The 27,370-nt window shown below is 36.9% G+C and overlaps 5 protein-coding genes across 7 annotated transcripts; all 5 read left to right on the top strand.

Annotated features, from left to right (window-relative positions):
- The first annotated feature begins 1,337 nt into the window (after positions 1-1,337).
- Positions 1,338-4,754, top strand: LOC117623572 (protein JASON). Of its 2 annotated transcripts, XM_034354607.1 has the most exons (8): positions 1,338-1,617; positions 1,997-2,045; positions 2,154-2,233; positions 2,744-2,991; positions 3,340-3,541; positions 3,623-4,096; positions 4,184-4,266; positions 4,345-4,754. In XM_034354607.1, the coding sequence occupies exons 1-8, from the start codon at positions 1,438-1,440 to the stop codon at positions 4,451-4,453; spliced, it is 1,425 nt and encodes a 474-aa protein (XP_034210498.1). In that variant the 5' UTR covers positions 1,338-1,437; the 3' UTR covers positions 4,454-4,754. The 2 variants fall into 2 exon arrangements, with proteins under 2 accessions (XP_034210498.1, XP_034210497.1); XM_034354606.1 differs by having other exon boundaries at positions 3,340-4,096.
- Positions 4,755-5,162: 408 nt separating this feature from the next.
- Positions 5,163-7,837, top strand: LOC117622967 (glutathione S-transferase F9-like). The gene is made up of 3 exons (XM_034353786.1): positions 5,163-6,217; positions 6,329-6,377; positions 7,056-7,837. Exons 1-3 carry the CDS (start codon positions 6,074-6,076, stop codon positions 7,508-7,510), a joined length of 648 nt encoding a protein of 215 aa, XP_034209677.1. The 5' UTR covers positions 5,163-6,073; the 3' UTR covers positions 7,511-7,837.
- A 1,370-nt stretch (positions 7,838-9,207) lies between these two features.
- Positions 9,208-10,662, top strand: LOC117622722 (glutathione S-transferase F9-like). The gene is made up of 3 exons (XM_034353487.1): positions 9,208-9,493; positions 9,604-9,652; positions 9,910-10,662. The coding sequence occupies exons 1-3, from the start codon at positions 9,350-9,352 to the stop codon at positions 10,359-10,361; spliced, it is 645 nt and encodes a 214-aa protein (XP_034209378.1). The 5' UTR covers positions 9,208-9,349; the 3' UTR covers positions 10,362-10,662.
- A 164-nt stretch (positions 10,663-10,826) lies between these two features.
- LOC117622721 (glutathione S-transferase F9-like) lies at positions 10,827-19,759 on the top strand. Of its 2 annotated transcripts, none has more exons than XM_034353485.1 (4): positions 10,827-11,024; positions 18,609-18,775; positions 18,894-18,942; positions 19,125-19,759. In XM_034353485.1, the coding sequence occupies exons 2-4, from the start codon at positions 18,632-18,634 to the stop codon at positions 19,583-19,585; spliced, it is 654 nt and encodes a 217-aa protein (XP_034209376.1). In that variant the 5' UTR covers positions 10,827-11,024; positions 18,609-18,631; the 3' UTR covers positions 19,586-19,759. The 2 variants fall into 2 exon arrangements, with proteins under 2 accessions (XP_034209376.1, XP_034209377.1); XM_034353486.1 differs by having other exon boundaries at positions 18,587-18,775.
- A 3,907-nt stretch (positions 19,760-23,666) lies between these two features.
- Positions 23,667-26,076, top strand: LOC117622895 (transcription factor JUNGBRUNNEN 1-like). The gene is made up of 3 exons (XM_034353695.1): positions 23,667-23,874; positions 24,647-24,954; positions 25,668-26,076. The coding sequence occupies exons 1-3, from the start codon at positions 23,667-23,669 to the stop codon at positions 26,067-26,069; spliced, it is 918 nt and encodes a 305-aa protein (XP_034209586.1). The 3' UTR covers positions 26,070-26,076.
- Positions 26,077-27,370: the final 1,294 nt, after the last annotated feature.

Raw genomic sequence — 27,370 nt, 5'->3', positions numbered from 1 at the left:
ATAGCTTGTACTCTAAATGTTATAAAATACCTTCTTTTTATTTGAGAAATTCTGGGATTACATTCATAATTCAGCAAAAAAAACCCACTAGCCACAAAAGACTATTACAATAACAGAACGATCTAACATTAAGACAATCTGGGCCTCCTCCACTAACGATTATGCAAAATCAAAGAAAATTTGACATAGGCATCCCAATTAAGAGTACAAACTCAAAACAACAAAAAGGAGATAAAGCTTGAAAAAACCAAGTCTTAACAATACAAAGGAAATTCTCGCATAACAAAAGTGGAAAGCTCTCACAAAGGAGATGTGAAAAATTCTCACAAAATGAGAGGTGAAAACTACAGAAAAAAAAAAACCAGAGAGTTGCAACTTATTCCAAACATGAAGAAACCGAAAAAACGATGGTGGTAGAGATCCAACATTGAAACGCAAATGAAGATCCGATGCCGAGACACATCTGCTTGTGATGAGTGGAGGAAAATCATAACAAAATAAAGACAAATAGGGGAAACCTTTCGTCTCTAAAAATGGGGGAAGAGAGGAGAAGGGAGGAAGGAGAAAGGGAGAGGGAAGAAAGAACAATGACTTCCATCTCCCTTAAAGTGAAAAACGCTTTTTGGAAAATAGGGGAGCTTATACAGTAACTATACCTAAAAAATATAAAATATCAACATCTCATCCAATCATATACCATATAATAATTTATGAGAGTTGATTTTCCCACTATTCTTTTATTCACTTACATTTGTTGGAAATTGTATGTTCCCACTTATATTTTGTCCACTTACACTCCCTTGTTGAAAATTGTGTGTTATAATAAAAAGTATTTAAAAAAAAAAGTGTAAATAGACAAAAAAAGAGTGAGAAAATCAACACCCTAAATTATTCTACGGAAATATTTGCTTTGCCTTTTTTATTTTTGAAACAAATCAACAATGGCATGGGTAATCTGAATCCATTTTATTTGTTTTATAATCTGAATATATTTTATTTATTAAAAGAGACGACGACAATTTGTACACAGATAGACGTTAATTACAAACATTCTTACTTGAGCATCCATACGCCCTTCCCTTCCATATGCAGTACAATACTCGCGGTTTCTCATATATATTTTTTCTATTTGGGCCCCAATATTTCTGCCTAATTGCTATATTAGCCCCTCTCGCACCACGTTTCACCACCCACAGAGCGAGTATTGAATTCAACGCACTCGATCAAGTACACAAGACCCCAGCCCCCTCCAATTTGGCGAGGCGTATTTGTTTCCCTCGTTTTGTTTGTTCAAAATTCAAAAACGACCCAACAACTCCATTCATCCTCTCTCTCTCTCTCTCTCTCTCTCTCTCTCATTGCATAAATCACCTAAAAAAGAAAACCAAGAAGAAGCTAGGGTTTTATTTTTCTTTTTTCTTTTAATTTTCGCAATCGATGTTATGCTCGCTGTTGGACCGTGAATTAGGGCTTCTCTGCAGATCGGTGTTGAGGTTTCTTGACAGGTCGGTTTCGGGAGCTATGGGCTGCTTCTTTGGTTGCTTTAGGGTCAAGGACGATCGCCATCTCGGCTCTAGGCCTCACCTAGTCTCCCAATCCTCGCGTAACAATCAGACGGTAAGGTTTCCGTTTGGTTCCCGAGAAATGTTTCGTCTTCTCAGTGTCTGTTTTTACTGTTCTGTGAAGTATTCGAAATTTTGAGAAAATTTGAGGAAATCAGAGTCAGTTGAGTACTAATTTGTGCTTGATCTTGAATCAGCCTAAGAAAACAAAAAATTGGTCATATAAATTTTCAATTTTTAATTTGGTTGCTGAGGATATCATAGAAAATGGAACCAAAAGCATTTCAATTTACTATTTGTTTTGTTCTATTTCGTTTTATTAGCTACCAACAGTCGATTAGTGTTTCTTTTAGTTAGCTTGCAAACAGTGGATGAATGAGTTCTATATAATATAACACTGCTTTCTTGTTTTTCATTTCCTTTATGTTAATCAGGAAGTCGTGATATCTCAAAACCGTTTGTCGTCTCTATTTTCAGCCGAAGGTATATTATTTTATTATTTTTGTCGCATATCAACCTTTTTCTTCTATCTGAGTCATAAATTTTATTGCTGATTTTACTTCTTGTTTGGTTTGCATATAACTCTCAAAGAGAGAGAAGGTTCTCCAAGCAAAGATAGGGAAAGTCCATGTTATGGGTCTCCACAAATGGACAAGGAGCTGAGGAATGAGGTATGAGTTTTGAAGTATTGGAACCATAGTCTTGTGCATTCCAGCTTTTTACTATGGCTTTTCCCTTATAAGCAAGAACATTGACAAATTTAATGACCTTTTGTCCTGCGCACAGTGAACTTGAAAATGAATATAGCACTTAAAGATATAGATTATTTAGATGGTAATGCTAAAGAATAACATAATTCGAATCTGATAGGTCCATTTTTGCCAATTAATTTGTTGGGTGTTTTAGTGAAGAAACAACATCAATTCATGTTGCTCCCTTATTGTAATGTGATATACTGCAACAAAGACGTTCTTTTCCAGTATCATGGTGTTTAAGTGGAGAAACAATATCAATTCATGTTGCTTTATAAGTTAGACAATGTGACATTCAATAGAGCTTTAATTCCATTTTTGTACTAGATTTAATCTCATTGTTACATTTTGCTGGTCACATTTTTGTTTGAATTTCTTATACTGTTGGAAAATATTTATTTTACTTATGAACCGCACCTTATTCTGCAGGCCAAGTTTCTTAAAGCTTGTGGTACGTTAGTAGAGACCCCAGTTGAAATTCGGAAGGCGTCTTCAAAGTTAAATGGCTCACCCCATCATGATAGAGGTTCAGAGCCTCCAAAGTTCAACTCATGGCTTCCCAACACATCCATTAAACAACTTCAGCAGGAGGATCAACCAGATCAGCCCCTTACACCTATTAAACTTGGTGAAGAGTGGGGAAAGGGATCACGTCGTTCAGAGCATACACCTAGCAGGTTCTACAACTGTATTGAATGCTTGAAAATTAATAGATTTGCTATTTATAGATGACTTGGGAGATCGTTTGCTAAACCATAATTTCAATCTGACATCGTTTAGCATTAAATTTTTTTGGGTTTCCATAGGGAAAAATCGGTGCCAATTTGAAATGGTCTGCATAAAATAATTGAGTTTTTTTTTTTTTTTTTTTTTTTTCTGGTGTAATGATCTGGACTTTCAGGAACCTTTTAGATTTAGTAAACATACTTGATTCGTGGGACGTTTGTCCTTATATTTTAGATTTTATTTCCTTGGAATAGCATAGCTTCTGACACTTGTCCAATTTATTTTGTTTGCAATGGTAGTATGTCGAACCAACAGAATACTGGAGGAATCTCTATCAGCTCTACTGAAGGCAGTGGAATAGTCACTGATTCGACGGTCAAGACTGAGAGTATTTCAACTCCAGATGTCCAGTGCAGAAGCAAGGCTGTTCGTTTTGAATGCGATATCAATACAAATTCCTCCAGAGGTTCTTCATCCGAAAATTTTAGCCGGAGTGCGAAGGTATCTGAAACTCCAGGAAAACAGAGCATATCAAAGCCTTCAGTTTATCCAACCCCACTAACTCTGTCTGATGAGATGCAGACACCAGGAACTGTTTTCCCAGCAAACCTGGGAAATTTTCCAAATGGAAAGGCTCGAATCAGGTCCCAGTATGTCTATGCCGTGCAAAACCCTGTAGAGGGCATCTCTCAGTGGAAGTTAATGAAAGACGAAGATACGAACTCACAGGGACTTTCAGGTGAGCTAAGAGAATCTCTTAACCAATCCGGAAATGCAACCCCTATATCAGAAGTGGGGGCAAAAGAAACTTCATCTGGACAAGAGTTCAATGTCGAATCAAGTTTGTCCTCCTGGCTGAAACCAGTAAATCGAGATGACAACAACCAAAACTTTGGTTATGTTCCTGGCCGAACTCGCCATTTTGGAAGAACTCCTGGGGACAGGCCTATCATTGGGCTTGTTGCTACTCACTGGAATGAAGATGAGCCTACTCGTATCTCGCCGAAGTGGTGGGACGGCAACGGGATCCCAAACTCAACTAATAAATACAAGGAGGTATGCCAAAGTGCTTTCTATTTCTTTTTGCAGCCTTGAATCTTTAAAGCAGTGTTCTGAACTCTGAAGTGATATTTTAACTTTCAGGATCAGAAGGTGAGTTGGCATGCGACACCATTTGAGGAGAGGTTAGAGAAGGCATTGTCTGAAGAGAGTTTCATCTCTCAGAGGTATTAAATTGCTCTGGGGTGTGATTTTTGTCTAAAGAAGCATTGATTTGCCTTAACAGCATTTGTTTTTGTATGCAGAAAACACATTGAGGGAAAGCCAATTGTATTTGATGAGACTGAGGAGAGTGATACTGCCCTTTCTCAATTGCAATCTTCATCCCAGCCAAAATCAGTGGTTTCATTCTGATGAAAAGATGGTGGTTTTATCCCATTTTGTTGCTTGTGTTACATGAGTTTTGTTGTTGAGGAAGTTAAGCTCATTAAAACTATAAATTTGAAGTTTGGCTCTTCGGGGTTTGGGGCAACTTCTTGATTGGCTTGCATCAAGCAAGCCACTGAACGATTAAAGCGGATTCTGGAAATTTTATTACTGTGTCAATATAGTCATGCTGGCAGCATCCTAAGCTGCTTAGAATGTACAGAATTATCGGAAATCATATCTCAGTGTTTTGGACTATTTATTTATGCTTCAATCTCTCTTGCTGTCATTCTCTGTTCATTTGAAAACATTGCAGTTTGTGAGTAACTATAGTGTAGTCCGGAGCATGGTTATGTTTACGTGTTATAACATAAGTGGTGTAACTCGTTTATGTAAGGAGTATTGATATTGTATGTGATTAAAGTAAATATTCTTAATCGTTTGAACTACAAACTCTTTGTATCACATGGTTGTATTTTGGTATTATAATAATTTTTCGGAATTTGGGTGTTCTGAAGACAAAATATTTGATGTGGTTGTCACCCAACTCAGGGCCCATCGAAACCCAGAAAATATGGATTGGGTTGGGCTCTGACAACCTAGGTCCACCAAATAGGCCCAAATTACATAACACTGCAGCCCTAAAACCCAGAAGAAAAAGAAAAAACTGAAATATAAATGGAAGCTTCCGGTCGGCTTTATGCAGAAGGGCGCGAGTGGAGCGGCAGCTGGGTTGTGAGAAAAAGAGTTCAGAGGAATGCTTTGCTCGAAGCGGCATTTAATCAAACACCATGTAGACACGAAAATAACTGAAGGGACCGTGATTTCCCATACAATTTTATAGTTTTCAATCTGAATGCGTTTGGTTACTTCGCTGCTCGTATGACATCTCCTCTGTCTCTCTTTCTCTCTCCACTCTGCCCACCTCGAACCCTCGGGGCCTTATGATGATGTCTGAAGGCTCCACTTCGCTTTGAATAGTTTTTTTTCTTTAGGTTTGAATAATTTATTTTTTCGTATTTTTTGTTCCATGATTTATGTTCTTGTTGGTTTTTATTTTCTTCAATAACCATGAAATTTTTACAATTTATTTTGAATTTTCATATAAGACAGTGCCTGTGATGTAAGGGTTTTCTATGCAAGCTGGGTTTAGAATGGCTTTAAATTTCAAAGACCAATTTTTTGACATAGTCATTTAATATAATTTATAGAGAGTTGAGGTAGAAAAAAATATTAGAAGGTGATGATCACTTTAAACTTTCAATGGTTTTGATGATATAATCCTCGTTGAATGCATTTATTCTGGAGACTATAGGTACCTTGGTCCTTGGTGTCCCTATAAACCAGAGATAACTGTAGATAGGCCACCATTTGACTGGCTTGCCCCAGTCAAGGATAATTAAATTTCTACTGCCCCTTGTGATGATGAGCTAAGAGCTTATCAAAGCAAAAGAACTAGTGACCAAAGGCAAATTGGATACCTGTTTTTCATTAAATAAATGCATTCTTCTGAGAGATAGAGAGTCTATATAAGAACTGGGTACCAAAAGCTGTTCTGCACAGACACTTTGTAAGTTCGTTGTTTTTTCAATTTTCAAAAGAATCAGAATGGTGGTAAAGGTGTATGGCCCTTTCTATGCTTCACCTAAGCGTGTGCTAGTGTGCCTTGTTGAGAAGGAGATTGAATTTGAGACCAGCCCCATTGATCTCTTCAAGGGAGAGCACAAAGACCCTGAATTCCTCAAATTGCAGGTTAGTTTTAGCTATTAATTTTCAATTGTTAATTGTGATTGCTCTACTCATACTTCTCTTTGGAAATTATGTATATATATGATCTTTGCATTGTTTTGTCTTTACATGTAGCCCTTTGGACAAGTTCCTGTCATTCAAGATGGGGATTACACTTTATATGGTATGCCGCTTTTTTAATTTTATATTAACATTCACTGACTTTAATCCGTTTTTGCTTGCTCTCATGATAAATATTAAGTCGTTCAATAATAATGTTCTTGTGTTTTCTTTGTTAGATATATGTTGAAAATTCTGACAAGGGTTAGCATGGTTGAAATTTTCTATTTCTAGACAGTCTAGGATGTTATGTTCTTAACTTATAACAACGTTGATGAAAACCACTTCGATCATGCAGATTTTCATTTGAAGTTGAATGTGTTTCAGATTAGAAGCCTGATAACAAAGTTGCCGGGGTATTAGTATACACCCTGGTAATTATGTAGTATGTATTTACTTTGCTTTGAACTTTTGGGATGAATTTCCTAAATCTGCAAAGCTTTTCAGTCATTACAGCAGGATATATAATATTTGGACATGTTTTCTATGGGTAAGATTTGACTATATAATATCAAAGGCTAGAGTATAACTACATATGGCATTACATTTTGGGGCTTTACTTCAGTTCTTTATTTAAAATTGTGTGCAACATCCAGCAAACATTGGAATGTTTTGGGAGAGAGAAATTTATGCAAATTGTTCCATGACAAACGTGTTATCTGGATTTTTTTTTTTTTTTTGTCTGCATCAATGTAATGATCTAACAAGTTCTTTGATAAAATTGTCAAAATTTGATATGCAGAATCGCGCGCAATCATAAGGTACTATGCAGAAAAATACAAGTCCCAAGGGACTGATTTGCTGGGAAAGACAATTGAGGAAAGAGGTCTTGTGGAACAATGGCTAGAGGTTGAAGCAAGCAACTATCACCCACCACTCGACAACTTAGTTATTCAGATTTTGTTTGCCCCAGAATTGGGTCTTCCTTCGGACCCGAAGATCATTCAGGAGAGTGAAGAAAAGCTTGCCAAGGTGTTGGACGTTTACGAGGAGAGGCTGTCGAAGAGCAAGTATTTGGCTGGTGATTTTTTCAGCCTTGCTGATCTTAGCCACCTTCCATTCACCTACTACTTGGCAAATAGTATGGAGAAGGAGTATATGATAAAGGACAGAAAGCATGTCTCTGCTTGGTGGGATGATATTAGCAACAGACCTTCTTGGAAGAAGGTTCTCCAGCAGTTTGGTGCCCCATTTTAAGGTAGGGGAAGAAAATTTTGCATGCAACGAGTGTATACAATGTGTATCGTAATAATTTGCCACGTGAACGACATGTGAGGGAATTATTGTTGGAGGAACGTTGGATTCACTGGTTGTACACGAATTCTTTTACCTTGGGGCTTTGGCCAAAATAAATAATCGAAAGTACTTGTGGGAATAAGAAGCTCCGCCCCTTGTAATTTGCTCTCTCTCAGGACTTAAAAAGCCATTCTTGCTGGATCTGTAATCCACTCAGGGTATACAAGTGGATTAATATGATGGAGTTGGAAAGGTTTTCTTTGTTAAAGGCATTAGTTATTTCTCCTCTTGTATAATCCAAACTTTTTTAATTTTTTAATTTTTGGATACAAGTGGTATTGGGGAAGGGGAATCGAACCTAGGACCTCAAGTGCAGAGATAAATGCTTTTAATCACTTGAACTACAAGTTTCTTGCTAGACAATGGTAGGTTTTTGAACCAATATTTAGATTAAGGTATGGGTGTGGTGAGTAATTTGAGTGCATGATTAATGGCTTGGTATAATTCATATTTTTGGGTTGAGCCTGGACTTTAGAAAGGTTGGTGGCTTACTACTGACTACTGAGAACTGAGAAGCAATCTCTCAGTTTGGGCCTAAACTGGTTTCTGTCTTTGAATAGCCTGCAAAAAGATCATAGATCTTTGCAACTGATTTATCAACCTTTTAGTAAATTTAAGTTTTAGTCATAAAAAAATCTTTCACTTTTGAAAAAAATCAAAATTTTTCCCAAAAAAAACAGAAAAACCCCTCAATTTCAAACCAAAGGACATGCACCGGATTGCTTAAGAAATCCAAAAATAAATAAGGGCATTTTTATCCATTTTGAATTCTTTAAAAATATTACTCTCCCCTTTTTTTTTGTCCCTTTTTTTTGTCCTCTAACAAATTGAACAAATTTACAATGGATTTCTATGAGTTATTCCGTCATAATTACTTAAAAAAATAAGTTGTAGATTATAGATATGATTGAGGCTCATTGATCAAAGTAGTGCTTCTATTCCCTTGCAAGTTTGATTGTCATTTATCATAATTTAGACTATTGAAGACGGTTGAGAGGCCCATACATATCACTCATTTGAACTTTGGCATCTCGTATTAGTGAATGTGCCCAAGCTACCATACAAGATATTCAATCAGAATCCAAAAATGGGTTGGTGAATACAAAACACAATGTTTTCATGCTACATTTGATTTGGAGCATACAAAACGCATTGTTCTCATACTATTTCAGAACCTCACTTGAGTGCATGAATGGCACGGTGGCACATGCATTCTGAACCCAATTTGCACTTTTTTTAATTGCTCATGCAATGCACAGCAGCTTAAATAGAACTACGATGTCAAAGGCTACCATAATGAAAAATACTTTCCTCCATATTGTATAAATAAAATTCATACATTCTTGTCAATAATGTAACGTGTGTATAATACAATGTATGTATAAATTTTTTTTTTTTTTTTTTTTGGTGTTTTTAATGAATTATCTCATTTCAGAGGGGACAAGCAGTATCCACCCATGATTGTCTTGTACCTATTAAAGAATTATCTTCATGTGACCACCTACCTGCTACCCACTAGCTACTCACAGCCTTCAAAAAGAAAAAAGACAAACAACATAGTGACACCCCAATTTTATCTTTCTGCACTTCATTTTCTTAGTGCACAAAAAATCTTACGAGTTTATCTGTTTTGGAGTGCAGAGGCCAATTATTGGACCACTATAAGAACTAAGAAACCAAAATCTAGAGTACTCTGCAGACCGAGATCTAAATACTTGGTTTCTCTCTGAAACAGTAAGAATGGTGGTCAAGGTGTATGGCGCTGCCTATGCTTCCCCGAAGCGTGTGCTGGTGTGCCTTGTTGAGAAAGAGGTCGACTTTGAGACCATTCCCATTGATCTCTTCAAGGGAGAGCACAAACACCCTGAATTTCTCAAATTGCAGGTCACCTTTTGCTATTAATTCAATCTTTTGTGATTGTTTCTGCTCATCATCTCTTTGGAAATCATATTTATCATCTGTATATATGACTTTTGATCTTAATTTGTATGTAGCCCTTTGGAACAGTTCCTCTCATTCAAGATGGGGATTATACTTTATATGGTATGCTAAATCTTTAATTTTGGGATCAAAGTTAGCGTTACATTTCATTTTTCTTCATCTTTTAGCATACCATTTTGTGGGTTTGCTTCAATTCATCATTTGAATCTGTGTAGAGCATCAAATTGGGATTGTACTGTTTGGGAAGCAAGAAAGTTTTGAAATTTTTTTCTTTGACACTAGTGTTCACTGGTTTCTTATCAGCATCATCAACATAATGATCTAACAAGTTCTTTGATAAAACTGTCTTTGATCCGCAGAATCACGCGCAATCATAAGGTACTATGCCGAAAAATACAAGTCTCAAGGGACTGCTTTGCTAGGGAAGACAATTGAGGACAGAGGGCTAGTTGAGCAATGGCTAGAGGTTGAAGCACACAACTTCCACCCACCACTCAACAACTTAGTCCTTCACATTTTGTTTGCCTCAGCATTGGGTTTTCCTTCAGATCCCAAGGTCATTCAAGAGAGTGAAGAAAAGCTAGGGAAGGTGTTGGACATTTATGAGGAGAGGCTGTCAAAGAGCAAGTACTTAGCTGGTGATTTCTTCAGCCTTGCTGATCTTAGCCACCTTCCATTTACTCAGTATATGGTGACTCTTTTGGGGAAGGAGTATCTGATAAAGGACAGAAAGCATGTCTCTGCTTGGTGGAATGATATTAGCAACAGACCATCTTGGAAGAAGGTCCTCGAGTTTGGTACCCCATTTTAAGGCGGATGTATTTTTGCATACAGCCGGTGCATACAATGTTTTTCGCTTAGTCATGTCATGTGAACGTTGAAGGGAAGTTATTGTGAGAACAGCGTCATATTCACATGGAGTATGTATGAATTTCTGTACCAAGTATGTATGAATTTCTGTACCTTGGGTTTGGGCTTGGGCTTGGGCAAAAATAAATAATCAAAACTACTTGTAAGAATAATGATGTGCTATGTCCTTCATCATTTGCTTTCTCTCTTGGCACATGGTAAAGTATTATTGCTGCATCAATAGACTTCTTTACCTTTTCTTTTTTGCTTTGTCTTGACAACTTGTTATGGTTAACTGCTTGGTTGAGTAAGTTCCTCATTTTTGAATTATGAATGCTCAAGCTGGATTTGGGAGGGGTTTCAAAGCCAGTCCATTTTTGGGTTTCGGCTGGATTTTAGTAAAGTTGGTGGCTTAGCTAGAAGCAACCTGTGGGCTAGCTTGTCCTAGCTTTTGTTCTGATTTAACTTCGCCCAAAAACCGAAGTTCGATGTTAAAAGCTTTGTCTTTCTCGCTCTCTTTTATCTCTTTTATCTATCTTCTCACTCCATCTTCACACTCTCGCTGACGGCCAGACCCATCTGCCAAGTCTTGGGTTAAGCCTTCACCTTTGAAGGAAAAAACGAGGTACTTGAGCTATTTCTTGGTCTGCTTCTTCAATTTTTTTTCCTTCCTACATTTGATTCTGTGATGCAAGTTTTGATATTAAACCGATGCTTGAATGAATGGTTCTTGACTTTGAGGTTTTGCTTGGATTATGTTTTATTAATGTGTAAGAATGGCTTTTTATTCTGAAATACGATTGCTTTGTTGGGAAAGATCAATTCCATTCCACTATAGAAGTCTATTTTCTAAGGGCCTATTTGATAACTATTTCAATTTTAGTTTTTAGTTTTTATTTTTTGTGCTAGAGTATAGAGGAAAATGAGAGTGAGAATGAGAGTGAGGATGAGATTGGGAAGAGGATAAGAAGGAAGGATGGGAGGGGAGGAGTAACAAAAGTGAAAACAAAAACTTGAAAGGGAAAACAATTTCAAATAGATTTCAAATTTTAGTTTTTGTTTTCACTTTTGTTACTCCTCTTTCACATCCTCCCCTCTCATCTTCCCTCTCAATCCCATCTCCACTCTCATTCTCAATTCCATTCTCCCTCTTTTTCCTCTATACCCTAACACAAAAAGTGAAAACTAAAAACTAAAATTGAAATGGTTATCAAACGGGCCTTAAATGTCACATTTTCTTTGTAGGGCTTGGAGTTTCGTTGGTAATAGAAATTTGAGTAATTGCATTTCATTTGGAGCGTGATGTGAATTAGAAAAACCAAATATGTGTAATCTTCAATGGTTGTAGCAAAGGGAAAAGAAGCAAAAAAGAAAAGTAGATCAGAGCAAATGAGAAAGGAGAAGTGGGCAAACCCATTTTGGGATGTGAAATTTGTTCGCATCATGAATGCTTTAGAGGAGAAAAACTTAGTTGCAACAGGGATATCACTGTTTTACTCCCCGACCAATAATGTTATGCCGTGTGAAAGTGTTATGACGCGTTTTCACATGACATAGCTTTATTAGACGGGGATAACAAAATAGTGTTATCCCCATTTCATGAAAGTCTTTCTCGGTTCGGAGGGGTGCTTTTTGGAGTTTCTAAAGATGAACTTTAGTTGAAAACAAAGCTAGGAAAGCAGTTCACATTTTGTTCGGGGGTTTTGGACTTTTTGGGCTGGTTTTGTTTTTGTAGCTTTCCTAGCTTTGACTGCTTTTGTATGACTTTCGTGAATGTTAGATGATCAGATCATTATTAACTCTTAGTTGGCTTTGCTTTCATACTCACATCTATTACATAGTGTATGCATCAACTGTGGAGAAATAGAAATAAGGATTTCCATTCCAACATTCCATTCTCATTACCTTTCCCATTAACATTAGCATTCAATTTCATTCCACCAATAACATCACTTTAGAAATTGGTTTCCGTCTTTGCACCAATAGAGTTCAGTTCTCTTGTGTCCAATTTATATGGTCCTCCCTGTCTCCATTTTCGATTTCTGCTGTTGTACTCAACATAACTAATAGATAAGCCCGTCAACTCTCTTTTCTATCAATTATGTGTGAGGACAGGTGGTAGAAAACGAAGAAGGAAACAGGGAGGGCACAGATAAGTTGGACACAGAAGAATTGAACTCCAAAAAGATCATACTACTTTGCAACCGATTTATGACCCTTTTTTTTCTCCAACAAATTGAGCAAACTTACAATTGATTCCTATGAGTTATAACCCAATAATTGCTTATATAGAGAAATTGTAGATTGTACACGTGGGTTAGGCTAGTTGATCATGGTAGTGTGCTCACCCCCTTACACCCGAGTTCAATCTCTCTCTCTCTCTCTCTCTCCCCCTAATTTAGACTATTGCTTGTGTAAAGAAAAAGAAATTGGGGACAGTTGAGAGGCACATACATATCACTGATTTCTACTTTGGCCTCGTATTAGTGGATGTGCCCAACCAAGTTACCCACACAAGATACTAAATCCGCATCGAAAAATATTTGGTTTAGTACATACAAAACACATTGTTTTCATGCTATTTGGTTTGATGAATGCAAAACGCATTGTTCTCATGCTATTTCATAACCTCACTTTAGTGCATGCATGGCATGAGGGCACATGCATTCCGATCCGAACACCTTTGTGCGTCTTACCCATCTTACTTCTAAAACGTGAATCATAATCTACCCAGAATTACAATTGTGGTTGCTCTCTCTCTCTCTCTCTCTCTCTCTCTCTCTCTCAGAATTTTCACTCCCAAAAGGAATCTAAATTTCAACCTCTATAAGATCCATATTTTGTCATGTATAAGCTAGGGAACAATCCATCATTTCGAAGAGTGACCTGACATTTATAAGCTATATCATCTCCAATCATTCATTGACCTTTCTCTATTATCTATTTATGTCATTCATAAAGTCATGAATTATGATAAAGAAACTATTGGACGTATGGGTGGCTGCTAGCTGTGAGGTTAGCTCGGTGGCTGCTAGCTGTGATTGATTTAGTGATTAATTTACACGTCCTTAATTTAGGGGCATAGTTTTTTCCTGGTTTTAGTGTGTCGGCCATCAGCTCTTAGACTGGCCAATGGAACCTTAGCCTTTCCTAGCTTTTTCATATATACATGTGTAATATTGTAAACAACTGTACTATGAAAGAAAATATTCTTCCCATCGTTTTCCATATGGTATCAGAGCTGGAACCTTAACCGGCCTATCTCCATTTCTTTTTCCTTTGTTTCTTCTGTACATGCCATTCAATAATGGCAGAAGATAATCTTTTTGGCTCTGAAGCTGAAAGCTTCACAGCACCTCCTTCTAGTTTTCCAGAAGCTGAAGTCAACCCAAACCAGCGACTGTGCTTTGTGTTGTTAAATGAGTTTAACTATCTTCCATGGTCTAGAGCAGTAACTCTTGCCCTTGGAGGAAGATCCAAACTCGGATTTGTTAATGGAACCATTGAGGCACCTGAAGATTCGTCTCCGGAGTATGAAGCATGGCTGTGCAAAGACCAACTGGTCATGTCGTGGCTCCTTAACTCCATGGATCCTAAGCTGTCTGAGATCTTCAGTTTTTCAGAATCTTCTCTTTCCCTTTGGAAGGCAGTCAAAGATATGTATGGCAATCAAAACAATGCAGCTCGAGTGTTCCAACTTAAGAGGAATCTTGCAAGTATCCAACAAGGTGATAAATCCTTTGTTCATCATCTCGGTTGCATGAAAAATATGTGGAACGAACTAGATATGTATCGACCACATACTATCGATGCTGCCATACTATTAAAAAGGTCTGAGGAAGACAAAATTTTTCATTTGCTTGCAAGTTTGGGGTCTGAATATGAAGATCTTAGAAGCCATATTCTAATGAACCCCGAACTTCCATCATTTGCAAGTGTTTGCACTACTATCCAGCGAGAAGAAGTACGTAGGAAAGTCATGAATGTTGACATCAAATCTAGTGTGTCTGAGGCTAGAGCTTTTGTGACAAACCACAAGTCATCTGGAGATAGAGTGTACAAGGGAAAAAGGCCAGATCTGAAGTGTTTACACTGCAATAATATTGGACATCTAATAGATCGATGCTGGATATTACACCCTGAGTTGAAGCCAAAGTTTGAGAACAAGCCTTCAAGAGACTACAAGGGCTCACAAACCAGATCACATACAACCAAAAACCATGCTGCTGCTGCTACATCAATTGATGGGCTGATGAACTTCACAGCCAATCCGGCTAACTTGATAAATGAATTCTCAGCCTATCTTCACACCAAAAAAGGAAGCACAAGCGAAGTATTGACGGGAGAAAATCAAACTGCTCTCCTTGGGCAGTTTGCAGGATTCTTAGCTGAGTCTAATCGTGTACCTCAAGGAGATGTTCCAGGTATTATGTGTGCTCTTTCAACTGCTCTAAATGTTAGTCATTCTCATGATTTTTGGATTATAGACTCAGGTGCCACTGATCACATGACAAATCAATATTCAAAGCTATACAATTTTGAAAGCTACACTACACCATCACTAGTTTCTATAGCAAATGGTAGAGGTGTACCCGTTCTAGGTAGAGGGAAAGTTAAACTGATTTCAGATAGTGTTGAGTCCACAGCATTATATGTTCCATCATTTCCTTTTCAATTGCTGTCCGTAGGAAGGATTACAAATTCTCTCAACTGTCGTGCAATTTTCTCCCCTCACAATGTTGTTTTTCAGGATCTAGCCACCAAGAAGCTGATTGGTGAAGGTCACTACCTAAATGGGCTGTACTATTTTTCAAAGAACCTTAATGTTCCAAAAGGGTTCCAAGTCAGTTCAAATCTAGAACATCAGTTGTGGCACCAACGTCTAGCACATCCCTCAGAATTTGTTTTGTCTACTTTGTTCCCTAGCTTATGCAAATCCTCACTTGTATGTGAAATCTGTCATTTGTCAAAATTTACTAGACTTCCATTTAATTCTTCCATATCTAGAGCTAGCAAGCTTTTTGAGATGGTGCACTCCGATGTTTGGGGACCTGCACCTCTAGAGTCTTTTGATGGTTATAGGTACTACGTTACCTTTGTTGATGATTTTTCAAGAGTCACTTGGTTGTACCTCCTAAAATTCAAAAGTGAAGTCATGGATGCTTTCAAGAATTTTCATAATCTTGTCATGAACCATTTTTCGTCTCAAATTCACATACTAAGGTCTGATAATGGCACTGAATATACATCCAAAAATATGACTAACTATTTGAGCACACATGGCATTATACATCAAACAAGTTGTGTAGGTACTCCTCAGCAAAATGGAATTGCCGAAAGGAAGAATAGGGATCTACTTGAGAAAACCAGAGCTCTAATGTTACAAATGAATGTGCCTAAGAGGTTTTGGTCTCAAGGAGTTCTTACAGCTACCTACCTCATCAACAAACTGCCTAGTCGGGTTTTGGATTCAAAATCACCATATGAGGTCATGCAAAACAAAAAAATTAACCTTTCCCATCTGAGAATTTTTGGATGCACTTGTTATGCTCATATCCAATCCCATCACCGAGACAAGCTTGATCCCAAGGCAATTAAGTGTGTTTTCATGGGTTACTCCTCCACTCAAAAAGGTTACAAATGTTACAATCCATGTTCCAGAAAGCTATTTGTCTCAAGAGATGTAAGGTTTGATGAGATCAAACCATATTTCAACAAACCATCAGATCAAAATCGTCAGGGGGAGCACTTACTGGATTTCTTTCCATTACCAAATCCAGTCGAAACAAGTGATTGTGTTCATTCAGTACCTCACAACAGTGACTCTCATGCAACCAATATTGACAACGTGATTATTGGAGATGAAACTGAAGCCTCCGAAGCACAAGTTGTTCCTCATGACAATGACACATCATCTATAGAAGAGAGTGGAGCTGAACCTACTATGATCCCATCTCAACCTCGGAGGAATCCAACTCGAGATAGACATCCACCATCAAGGCTACAAGACTATGTAACGTTCAATGTAAGGTACCCAATTCACAAGTTTGTAAATTACTCCAAAGTCTCTCACTCCCATGCAGCTTTTCTCAGTAAATTGTCAAATGAAAGTGAACCAAGGAATTTTCAAGAAGCCAATCTTCAAGATGTTTGGAGGCTAGCCATGGAAGAAGAACTCAAGGCTTTGGATGAAAATAAAACCTGGAGTGTAGTCCAGCTTCCAAAGGGAAAGAAGGTGGTAGGCAGTAGGTGGATCTACAAAACCAAATTTAATTCTGATGGCTCAATTGAAAGACACAAGGCAAGGTTGGTGGCTCGCGGTTTTACTCAAACGTTTGGAGTTGATTATAAGGAGACATTTGCTCCTGTGGCTAAGATGAGTACAGTGAGGGTCTTGTTATCTGTTGCAATTAATCATGAGTGGCCGTTGTACCAAATGGATGTAAAAAATGCTTTTTTGCATGGAGACCTTGAAGAGGAAGTTTACATGCAATTACCTCCTGGTCATCCACAAGCACAGAATTCAAGTATGGTTTGCAAGCTTCACAAATCCATTTATGGATTGAAACAATCTCCACGTGCCTGGTATGCCAAGCTGAGCTCTGTACTTGAAAAGTTTGGTTTCAAGAGAAGTCATGCTGATTCATCCTTGTTTGTTCGAACTGGATCAGTTGGCAAATTAGTTGTTCTAATCTATGTTGATGATATTATCATCACAGGTGATAATATTGATGAGATTAACACTCTTAAGCATTCTCTTCATCAGAAGTTTGCTATTAAAGACTTAGGAGTGTTAAAATACTTCCTTGGGATTGAAATGGCTACTTCTCCCAAGGGACTGTTTTTAAGTCAACGGAAGTATGTGATTGACTTGCTTCAAGAAGTGAAGATGATAGATTGCAAACCGGCCTGTACACCTCTTGATAGCAAATTGAAGTTGGATTTGGAAGGAGAGCCTCTCAGCAATATAAGTCACTATCAAAGACTGGTGGGTAAGCTTATATATCTGACCATTACTAGACCGGATATAACTTACGCCGTCAGTCTTGTAAGCCAATTCATGCATGCACCCACTGAGGCTCATTTAAATGTTGTTAAAAGGATTCTAAGATACCTCAAGGGCTCCATTGGTCGGGGAATTATCATGAAGAACAATGGTCATACTCAAATCATGGCATACACCGATGCTGACTGGGCAGGGAATGCTATTGATAGAAAATCCACTATAGGCTACTGCACATTTGTTGGAGGAAACATCGTGACATGGAAGAGCAAAAAGCAAAATGTAATTGCTCGCTCAAGTGCTGAAGCTGAGTATAGAGCCATGGCTTCCACTGCATGTGAACTCATTTGGCTCAAGAGCCTTATCTCAGACTTGGGTTTTTTGAGCAACAAACCTATGTCTCTTTTTTGTGACAATCAGGCAGCTATGCATATTGCCTCCAATCCCGTGTTCCATGAACGGACCAAACACATTGAAGTTGACTGTCACTATGTTCGTGAACAAGTTCAGTCCAAGGTAATTCAAACCACCTTCACTCGGAGCCATGATCAACTTGCTGATGTTTTCACCAAGTCTCTTGCTTCCACTCAGTTTCAACGCTTGCTGTCCAAGCTTGGATCAATTAATCCCTTTGATCCAGCTTGAGGGGGAGTATTGGACGTATGGGTGGCTGCTAGCTGTGAGGTTAGCTTGGTGGCTGCTAGCTGTGATTGATTTAGTGATTAATTTACACGTCCTTAATTTAGGGGCATAGTTTTTTCCTGGTTTTAGTGTGTCGGCCATCAGCTCTTAGACTGGCCAATGGAACCTTAGCCTTTCCTAGCTTTTTCATATATACATGTGTAATATTGTAAACAACTGTACTATGAAAGAAAATATTCTTCACATCGTTTTCCATAGAAACAGTTTCTGGATAGTTGATGTGTGAAAGAAAGTTTGTAAATTGTAATCCTAATTTTGGGAAAACTGAAAAGAAAAAGAAAAACAGTAATGAGTAATTGCATTTCATTTGGGGTGTGATGTGAATTAAAAGACCAAATTTGTGTAATCTGCAATCTACAAAGTATATGCATCAACTATGGAAAAATATAGAAATAAGGATTTCTATCCCAAAATTCCATTTTCGTTATCTTTCCTATTAACATTACCATTCAATTTCATTGCCCCAACCAAACACCACTTAGAACCAAAAGCTGGAATGTGCAGACTGCGGGATCTTCTAATTCACAATGGTGGTGAAGGTGTATGGCTCCGTCGACGCTTCCCCACAGCGTGTGCTGGCTTGCCTTGTAGAGAAAGAGATCGACTTTGAGATCATCCCCATTGATCTCTTCAAGGGGGAGCACAAGGACCCTGAGTTCCTCAAATTACAGGTTAGCTTTAGCTAGTATTATTAAGTCACTTGTTAATTGTGATTGGTCTACTCATAATAATCTCTTTCGAAACTATAAATATATTGATCTTTGCATTGCTTTGTCTTTAAATGTGTAGCCCTTTGGACAAGTTCCTGTCATTCAAGATGGGGACTATACTCTGTATGGTATGCTCTGCCTTTTCTGCTTTCTGGTCTTTAATTTGGGACCAAAGTAATTAACATTACATGCATTTTGTTACATTATTTATCTCCTAACATTATTCGATTGGAATGCTTGGGAAGCAAGAAATACAGAGTTTTGTTTGACATACACAAACTTGTTCACTGGTTTCTAATCTGACGTGCAGAATCGCGTGCAATCATGAGATACTACGCAGAAAAATTCAAGTCCCAGGGGACTGAGTTGCTGGGAAAGACAATTGAGGAAAGAGGGCTTGTGGAACAATGGCTAGAGGTTGAAGCACAAAGATTCCACCCTCCAGTCTACAAGTTAGTCGTTCACATTCTGCTTGCCTCAGCATTGGGTTTTCGTTCAGATCCCAAGATCATTCAAGAGAGCGAAGCAAAGCTGGGGAAAGTGTTGGACATTTATGAGGAGAGGCTGTCAAAGAGCAAGTACTTCGCTGGTGATTTCTTCAGCCTTGCTGATCTTAGCCACCTTCCGTTTAGCCAGCACTTGGTGTCTGATTTGGGGAAGGAGCATATGATCAGGGACAGAAAACATGTCTCTGCTTGGTGGGATGATATCAGCGACAGGCCATCTTGGAAAAAAGTCCTCCAGCTTGGGGTGTTTGAATTGCCTAAATGATTATGATGTGATATGTATATGAATTTTCCCTTCTCTACTACAAACAAAATGATGTTTATGACGTTGATGAATGTAAAGTCCAACATCGAGAACTTGACAAAATAACATGAAACATATACAATGAGCGGTTCTCCATTGTTAATAGTGCCGAGACTTTTTATGATAAAACAGTACACCTACTAGACTTCGCAAGAGCCGATGTGTGGTTGAAATGAAACTACTTATAATGAAGCACTACATACATGACTTTGGTTACGACTATGTGAGTTGTAATCCGACAATTATTGGACTGCCATTTACAAGTGCATGTTTGAAAACTGCAAGGCTTTGTTTGCAGTGTATAGGGTCAGCGTCCACTTATGATGTGGGTGCAGGATCAGTACAATTCTTCGGTCGTTTTGGCCCCATAGAGGAAACAAGAAACACAGTTTTCACACATATAATGGAACCCTGGGAAAGTTCTGGATATTTGATAAAATATTGCAGATATAATTATAATAGAGAACATTATTTCTCTCCCAACCCTACACTCTACCCTCAAAGATAGAGATGAGAAAATCCATTGTATTAATTATTATTTCCATTTGGCCTGTTTATCACAAAAAGCGACACGTTTAATTTGCATGCATATGCATGTTATCTATCACTCACCAAAATGAGACAAGTTGGGCCATTGGATTAAAGAAAGCAAGAGAGTGAAGGGTAGATTTTGAAACCAACAGACATGCTATTGCTAAAAGTCAATGTATAACGTACATGTTTTTTTGTTTTATTTGGCAAGAAATTAAGCAATTTCATTAGCTCCACATAGTTGAACGTTTTAGCTTTTCAGCATGCCTGGAGAGAGAGAGAGAGAGAGAGGGCCACTTGAGGCTTGACTTGCCAATTGCTTTGTCATTTCTTCGTTTGGCTAGACTTGGAGAAGAGGAGACTTTCCATAGTTTGGGTATTCTCCATTAATGAAAATTATATTCAATGAATTCTTATAATGTTCTTTGTTCTTGTAAAAAAAAAAAAAAAAAAACACCATCATTTTCTACAGGAAGTCACAAATATACACCCAATAGGACATTTGATTTCCAGTCAAACCATAATCAAAAGAAAATTTAGTTTAGGTCACAAAAACCTTTGAAATTTGAGAATGCGATTTTCAACCAGTCTTAGTCATACTCATTAATTTTTTCCTTCCTTTTGGTCAGGTTTTTCCCCACATGTTACGCATCTTTGCTTAATGTTTAAATACTTAAAAATTGCCTACCACGTAAAGGACCCACTAGTGTAGTGGTTTGGAGTATTTACTCCATCAGGCAAGGTTCTGGGTTCGAGTCCTAGCATCCGTGTTGTGTGTGTGAGTTTATTATGCTATCGCCTCTTTCAATAAAAAAAAGTATTCAAAAAATAATAATAATAATAATAAATTGCCTACCACAACATACAAAAATTTCTAGTTGTTTGTAAACCACCTACGTACGTACCTTCATGAGTATTTTCTAAATGTTATAGAATTATACATTTCTCAAAGAAAATGCCCAATCATTTCTCCTTGCAAAGAAATTGTCACAATGATTTAACACAAATACTAGAAGCTTAGTGTATTCTATGTGGACACATTTTTTCCATTCATTTTCATATTTATAGATATAAGAAAAAATTGATAAAATTCAGTTTATGACCCCTCCTCCTCCAATAAGTGGTTGTCAAAATTTCCATTTCAACATGAATATATATAGCAGTAAATTTGTAGTTTATTACTCGAATTAGAAAACCTCCTTGCGTCTCTTGTAAACGACATTTTTTCAGGTAATAGTGGTAGTGTTTATTTAGGCTCTTGACTTGTTTTAGAGTTTCAGTTATGTTGGTTTCGTGAGCTTCGTTTGAAATTATGCTTAATTTGGAGCCCCATTTTTCATACGTACAAAGATACAGATTAAAGCAAAAACGGCGTAGTATTGATGAGGTAAGACTACGTGGCAGGTAAGACTATTCCAAGGAGTGTAAGTTGCAATTTGGGGCTTGTCTCGAAGAAGAAGCTTCTTCAAGACCTGACTATATCTCTGCCCTACAATCTCAAATATATCAAGGACTTGGACTTTTGGCTTTTCAATAATTTGGTTTTAAGTATCAATAAAATTGTTGACGTTTGCATGCATGGTTGACTTGAAAACTTAAATTCAGTCTGGCCATTAAAAACCTATTGCCTTCCACTTCAACCGTCTCTCTATCTCTCTCTCTATCAAATTCAATGCGTATATATATGCGAAACTCACCTGTCAAATTTTGATGCTAGTGAGACGACAATTCTGCGGTGTGCGGACCGCATTTAATTTTGTGTGAAACTCACCTGTCAAATTTTGATGCTAGTTAGATGACAATTCTTATGCTTGTTGAAAGTCGTATATGTAAGGAAGAAAGGTATGACCGAATAAATATCAACAATTAATGCGATCAGTAAATATAATTATACAGCATTCTATTAAAAAAATAACATACAAAATCTTTATACGTTCTTAATATCGATAAATATAAGAGAACATAATGATAAGGAAAAAATATATCACACTCATATAATATTTTTTTTAAAAATGTATATATGATTCATAAAGAAATATTATATCACACACACATAATACTTTTAAGTAAATTTAAGTTTTAGTTACAAAAAAACTTTTACTTTTGGAAAAAACCAAAGCTTTTTCAAAAAAGACAGAAAAATCTCTCAACTTTCAAACCAAAGACATGCAAATATAAAGGATTCCTTAGAAATCCAAAAATAAATAAGGGCAATTTTATCCATTTTGGCTTATTTTAAAAAATTTATCTCTCCTTTGGCCTTTTCCAAAGTCTCCCATATTTTTACCTAGTTTATTGATAAATTATTATTATTTTTCTTCAAATCTCTTTCAATATTAAGAAGAAAAATATCATTAGTTAAAAGAATTAGTTTGGTTAATGCAAATACAACGTTATGGGCCTCATGTACTGTATCAAAATATAACATAAAATTATATATTTTTTAATATAAATTTTTTTTCATTGAGTTAGATCCTGTAGAAAGAAAAAAAAAAAACTATATTATCATAAGAGAACAAGAATTATCCCCCTTCCAAAGTGGACAATGGCCTGGTCTATATAGGAGGGCAAACATAATTCTATGTGATGCATTAAAATGGGTCAAATATCTCTCCCCCCAGCAATAATTAATATTGTTTACTGAGCTTCTCGTTGAAATTAATTGTCCCAATAAAAGAGTAAGGTACGTGGCCAATATATTAGTCAAAGGAGATGCCCACTCAGGTAGACTTTTAAACTATTTTACATGATCCATATCCCCAAATTTCTAAAGGTCGCATGTCACATGTTCTTTACCTTCCATGATTAATAATTTACCTTTTCTAAGCCTACCCAGGATTGTTCCACAAATCACAACTAGTCACACATAATCAGTATATGAAAGACTAATTAATTAAATAGAAGAAATAGAAGAAAAGAAGGAGAAAATTAATTAAATAGAAGAAAAGAAGGAGAAAATGTGAGAATATGAATGCGATATTGAAAAGTTAAAAATCTTTTAAGGGCTTATGAGGAGTTGGACTATTCTCTAATTGCTAATTGGGATTGGAGTGGAACTTCAACTTTCATTATAGTATCAGAGCAGGTTTGCCTATGGGTTAAAGCCCAATGAGACACAATGCTCTATATCATCTAATATATATTATTCACGTTTTAGACTTAAAAATTCACCCCTACAAAAATGGGAGATTGCCAAAAGTGGACAAAATGGGTCAAAGGCTAGAACTCGAACTCTCCTGCATGTGGACGGAGTCAGAGGGACCAGCATATGAGATATAGACTTCTTCCAAGACCTTTTCGATCATGCCATGACTTGACTGAGGCAACCACCACCGCTCGAAACATCGATATATATAATATTTTAATTAATTAATTAATTTAAATTCTCGTGGGGGAGAAACTTAACTAAGATATTTACTCTATATATATAAGAAGATTGATACTATAGCGCTGAGAAGAATAGTAGAGTCTAGAGAGAGAGAGAGAGAGAGAGAGAGAGAGAGAGAGAGAGATGGAGGTGGCAAAGGTGATGAGAAATTCTTCAGATCAGAAGGTTAAGGAGGATGATGAGGAAATGATGCTTCCAGGGTTTAGATTTCATCCAACTGATGAAGAGCTTGTTGGGTTTTATTTAAAGAAGAAGGTGGAGAAGAAACCCATTAGCATGGAGCTTATCAAACAGATTGATATCTACAAATATGATCCTTGGGATCTTCCAAGTAAGACCACCCTTGATAATTTTTGATTTTCAGTTGATTATATATGTGTATCTGTGAATAAATATGTATGCAAAAATCTTGAGAATATGTTGGATTAATATCTCAGATATGAACTTGATAGATCTTTACAGTACACCTGGTATGGCAGAAAGAGAGAATTATACGAGGAGGCTGCGCGTTTTGCATGTCTTATAGCAATCATTTATGCATATATAGGTATTTTTAATGTATGCTAGGAAATGAAACTACTCAGCAAACTGTCTGCTTATCGAAACTAAAATCTCCATCCGAAGCAAAATTAGGGTTCTAGTTAGTTGTCTAATCATCACTTTAATTTGAATTTTAAGTCCGCTATTAAATAATTTCTTCCAAAGAAAAAGTTGAACAAAATGAGCTAGCTACCCAATTTAGTTAGCTAGATAGCTAGGACAACGTGAAATGGTTAAGAGGAAAAAAATTTACATGCCGTGGAGTGATAGGACAATTGAGATGAATGTTGTAAGACACAATTGTCCCATCACTCTGAATTATGTAACTTTTTCCGCTGATTAGGGGTCCTAAAAGTTGTCGTAACAAACACTATTTGCATATGAGTCTATATCTCCTATTAAGTTAAGCAAAACATGTTGAGACATACAAAACACAAAGAGTTCATCGTATATATATAACTGACCAACTTCATTGCATGCATGTGTCATTCTAACCTATATATATATATATTATAATTTATAATTTGCTCTCATGAGTTGCTTGTTTTCGGGTAACAATGAAGAAGTAAGCACTGTGGGGGATAAAGAGTGCTACTTCTTTTGCAGAAGAGGGAGAAAATACAGGAACAGCATAAGGCCTAACAGAGTGACGGGTTCTGGATTTTGGAAAGCGACTGGCATTGACAAGCCCATATATTCAGTGAAAGAGCCCCTCGAGTGCATTGGCCTCAAGAAATCATTAGTCTACTACCGTGGGAGTGCTGGCAAAGGCACCAAAACTGATTGGATGATGAATGAGTTTCGCCTTCCACCTCACGGCCATGGGAAAACTACCAACTTCCTCAATGCTAAGGACATTACACAAGAAGCTGTAAGTCTCTTCCCTAATTCTTAGGGCATCTCTAATGTAATACCCAAATTTTCATACCAAAACTCTCATATGAGTCTAAAAATGGTGGCGCCTAAAGGCTTTGTAATTCTTTTTTGCTCTAATTGATGCACATGAGTAAAAGTAAATTGGATTTTGGGTTTCTAGGGCATTGGAGAAGGCCTAACATAGGTTTGGACCCAGATCAAGAATTTGGGGTCTTAACATTGGAGATGGCCTTATAGTCTTAGTTAGGTGACTCAAATTTTGTATATATATGTGTTAAATTTATCGTATGCCCCAAGTGAAGTATGATAAGACCACAATTTATATGTGTAAACTTTCTTGATAGAGTTGTGTTGTCATATTGTGAACTTGTATGCTCTAAGTGAAATTTTGTTTAAATATATGTAGATCTCATTGACAAGTATGATATGTGAAAACACTCGATCGTTACAAGAAAACAATTGGTGCAACATGAGATGCTTATATGTATCAGATTGACGGCAATGTTATATTATAGATAATATTGCGCAACAAAATTAAGATACTTATATTTACTTGAATCTAATACATTAATTAGGTTAATTGTTGCAAGAGAACATTACGAACCCTACGCATTAGTGCTGGATTATATCTCCTCATTAAGTTATTTGTCTAATTATTTGCAAGTCAGAAAGCTAATCACAATTTTGAATGACGTGATTGGTTTGCAGGAAGTTTGGACACTCTGCAGAATTTTCAAACGAATCCCATCTTACAAAAAGTACACACCAGATAATTGGAAAGAAGGCAACACCAAACAAAACCCTACCGATTCAAGTTCTAAAACATGCAGCTTCGAATCTGAGAACTACTGCGGCGAGCCACACGTGAGCCCTCAAGAGTCGGCCGTCATGCAACGCATTGAAAGATCATCATCAAAACCAGTTCATGTGGACGAACAAGTTGATGAAACAAATCAGTGGTTTAAATTTGTGGGGGAGACTCCATATGCAACATCTTATTCAAGCTTGAGGGATATTCCAAGCGACAACGATTTCTTTATAAATGGAAACTGGGATGAGCTGAGACCAGTGGTGCAGCTGGCTGTTGATCCATCTTTCCCAAGTTTATGACTGTATAGATTGGTTTAGGCATATTTGGAGGATGGTGTGCACCTCTAAACACCTACATATCCCTACACTATTTAAAACATAGAAACACACCCAAAATAAACCCAAAAATCAACAATAGAAACACACCCAAAATAAACCCAAAAATCAACAATTGTATATTTTTTAATTTAATTAATAAGATGAAATATCTTTATTACCCTTTTTAGCATTAAATTAGTGTTGGGCTTGTGTTGGGCTTGTTTTAAGTTATCGTACCTATTATGCAAATGAAATATAGTTGTTAGCTTCCAGTAAATGGTATGAACAGTTGTTAAACTGTTCATACCTTGCAATTGAGTTGATTTCTATGACATAGTATTAACAGGGTACTTCCATGACATAGTATTAACAGATTTTTCAGAAATGGTATTAACAATGTTTTTGCAAAGGATATCGGATATCTTGCTGGGCTTTTATGGGTTTTTTGTATGAAATGGTATTAACAATGTTTTTCTATGAAATGATATTAACATTGTACTTCTATGACATGATATTAACAATGTATTTCTATGACATGGTATTAACAATACCCTTCTATGACATGGTATTAACAATGTACTTCGGGCTTGCTGGGCTTATTTTGGGTTTTTTTTGAGTTTTTTGTATTGGGCTTGTTTTAAGTTAATAAATGATAGAGATGTAATTTATAGGAACTTCAACACTCATTTATTAGATAGTAAATGATTTTTGGGTGTGTTTCTAAAGTCTATTCCATATAGGGTTTTTTTATAATTTCATGTCCTATTTTGGGTATATTACTAAAGCTCCCTTTTTTTTAATATGTAATGAGATGAGGATGAATTGAATCGAGGAGTTGGATTAAGTATGAGCTATATAAGCACACATGAACGCAATAAAGATATGGGTATATCATGTGATAAATGTTTCGTGAGGGTAATCGTGCTGTTGATGTTTTGGCAAATCATGGTGCTTTGGACTCTGGTTTAATTTGGGGGGATACTGCACCTTCTTTTATTTTGCCTTTTTGTCAGCGGGACTGGCTGGGCATGCCTAATTACAGGTTCTCCTAGTTTCTTTTGTTTACTCTTTCAGAGTTTTGGTCTCTTAGGTCAGCATGTTGTTGTGCATTTCTGTCATTGTCTTTCTCTTCCGCAAGGTTTAGTTTGGTCCCCCATGTTGTTCTTGTATCTCTTTTTTGTTTCTTATTAATAAATTATTATCAAGGGGACGGGCGGGCTTCCGGAGTGTTGGTCCCCTCTTTAAGGGTGGTGGATGTTTGTGCATTTAATGACTGATACTGA

The sequence above is a fragment of the Prunus dulcis genome, chromosome 3 (assembly GCF_902201215.1).
Source record: "Prunus dulcis chromosome 3, ALMONDv2, whole genome shotgun sequence".
In the NCBI taxonomy this organism is placed as follows: domain Eukaryota; kingdom Viridiplantae; phylum Streptophyta; class Magnoliopsida; order Rosales; family Rosaceae; genus Prunus; species Prunus dulcis.
The sequence above is the reverse complement of the archived record's forward strand: the minus strand, read 5'-3'. Positions and strand labels throughout refer to the sequence as shown.

Bases quoted from the DNA above. Each gene is read 5' to 3' on its own strand.
- LOC117623572 (XM_034354606.1), top strand. From the start codon at position 1,438: ATGTTATGCTCGCTGTTGGACCGTGAATTAGGGCTTCTCTGCAGATCG. The intron at 2,234-2,743 runs GTATGAGTTTTG...CTTATTCTGCAG, and splicing joins ACAAGGAGCTGAGGAATGAG to GCCAAGTTTCTTAAAGCTTG. The intron at 4,267-4,344 runs GTATTAAATTGC...TTTTGTATGCAG, and splicing joins GAGAGTTTCATCTCTCAGAG to AAAACACATTGAGGGAAAGC.
- LOC117622722 (XM_034353487.1), top strand. From the start codon at position 9,350: ATGGTGGTCAAGGTGTATGGCGCTGCCTATGCTTCCCCGAAGCGTGTG. The intron at 9,494-9,603 runs GTCACCTTTTGC...ATTTGTATGTAG, and splicing joins CTGAATTTCTCAAATTGCAG to CCCTTTGGAACAGTTCCTCT. The intron at 9,653-9,909 runs GTATGCTAAATC...TTTGATCCGCAG, and splicing joins TGGGGATTATACTTTATATG to AATCACGCGCAATCATAAGG.
- LOC117622895 (XM_034353695.1), top strand. From the start codon at position 23,667: ATGGAGGTGGCAAAGGTGATGAGAAATTCTTCAGATCAGAAGGTTAAG. The intron at 23,875-24,646 runs GTAAGACCACCC...GTAACAATGAAG, and splicing joins TGATCCTTGGGATCTTCCAA to AAGTAAGCACTGTGGGGGAT. The intron at 24,955-25,667 runs GTAAGTCTCTTC...ATTGGTTTGCAG, and splicing joins AGGACATTACACAAGAAGCT to GAAGTTTGGACACTCTGCAG.
- LOC117622967 (XM_034353786.1), top strand. From the start codon at position 6,074: ATGGTGGTAAAGGTGTATGGCCCTTTCTATGCTTCACCTAAGCGTGTG. The intron at 6,218-6,328 runs GTTAGTTTTAGC...CTTTACATGTAG, and splicing joins CTGAATTCCTCAAATTGCAG to CCCTTTGGACAAGTTCCTGT. The intron at 6,378-7,055 runs GTATGCCGCTTT...TTTGATATGCAG, and splicing joins TGGGGATTACACTTTATATG to AATCGCGCGCAATCATAAGG.
- LOC117622721 (XM_034353485.1), top strand. From the start codon at position 18,632: ATGGTGGTGAAGGTGTATGGCTCCGTCGACGCTTCCCCACAGCGTGTG. The intron at 18,776-18,893 runs GTTAGCTTTAGC...TTAAATGTGTAG, and splicing joins CTGAGTTCCTCAAATTACAG to CCCTTTGGACAAGTTCCTGT. The intron at 18,943-19,124 runs GTATGCTCTGCC...TCTGACGTGCAG, and splicing joins TGGGGACTATACTCTGTATG to AATCGCGTGCAATCATGAGA.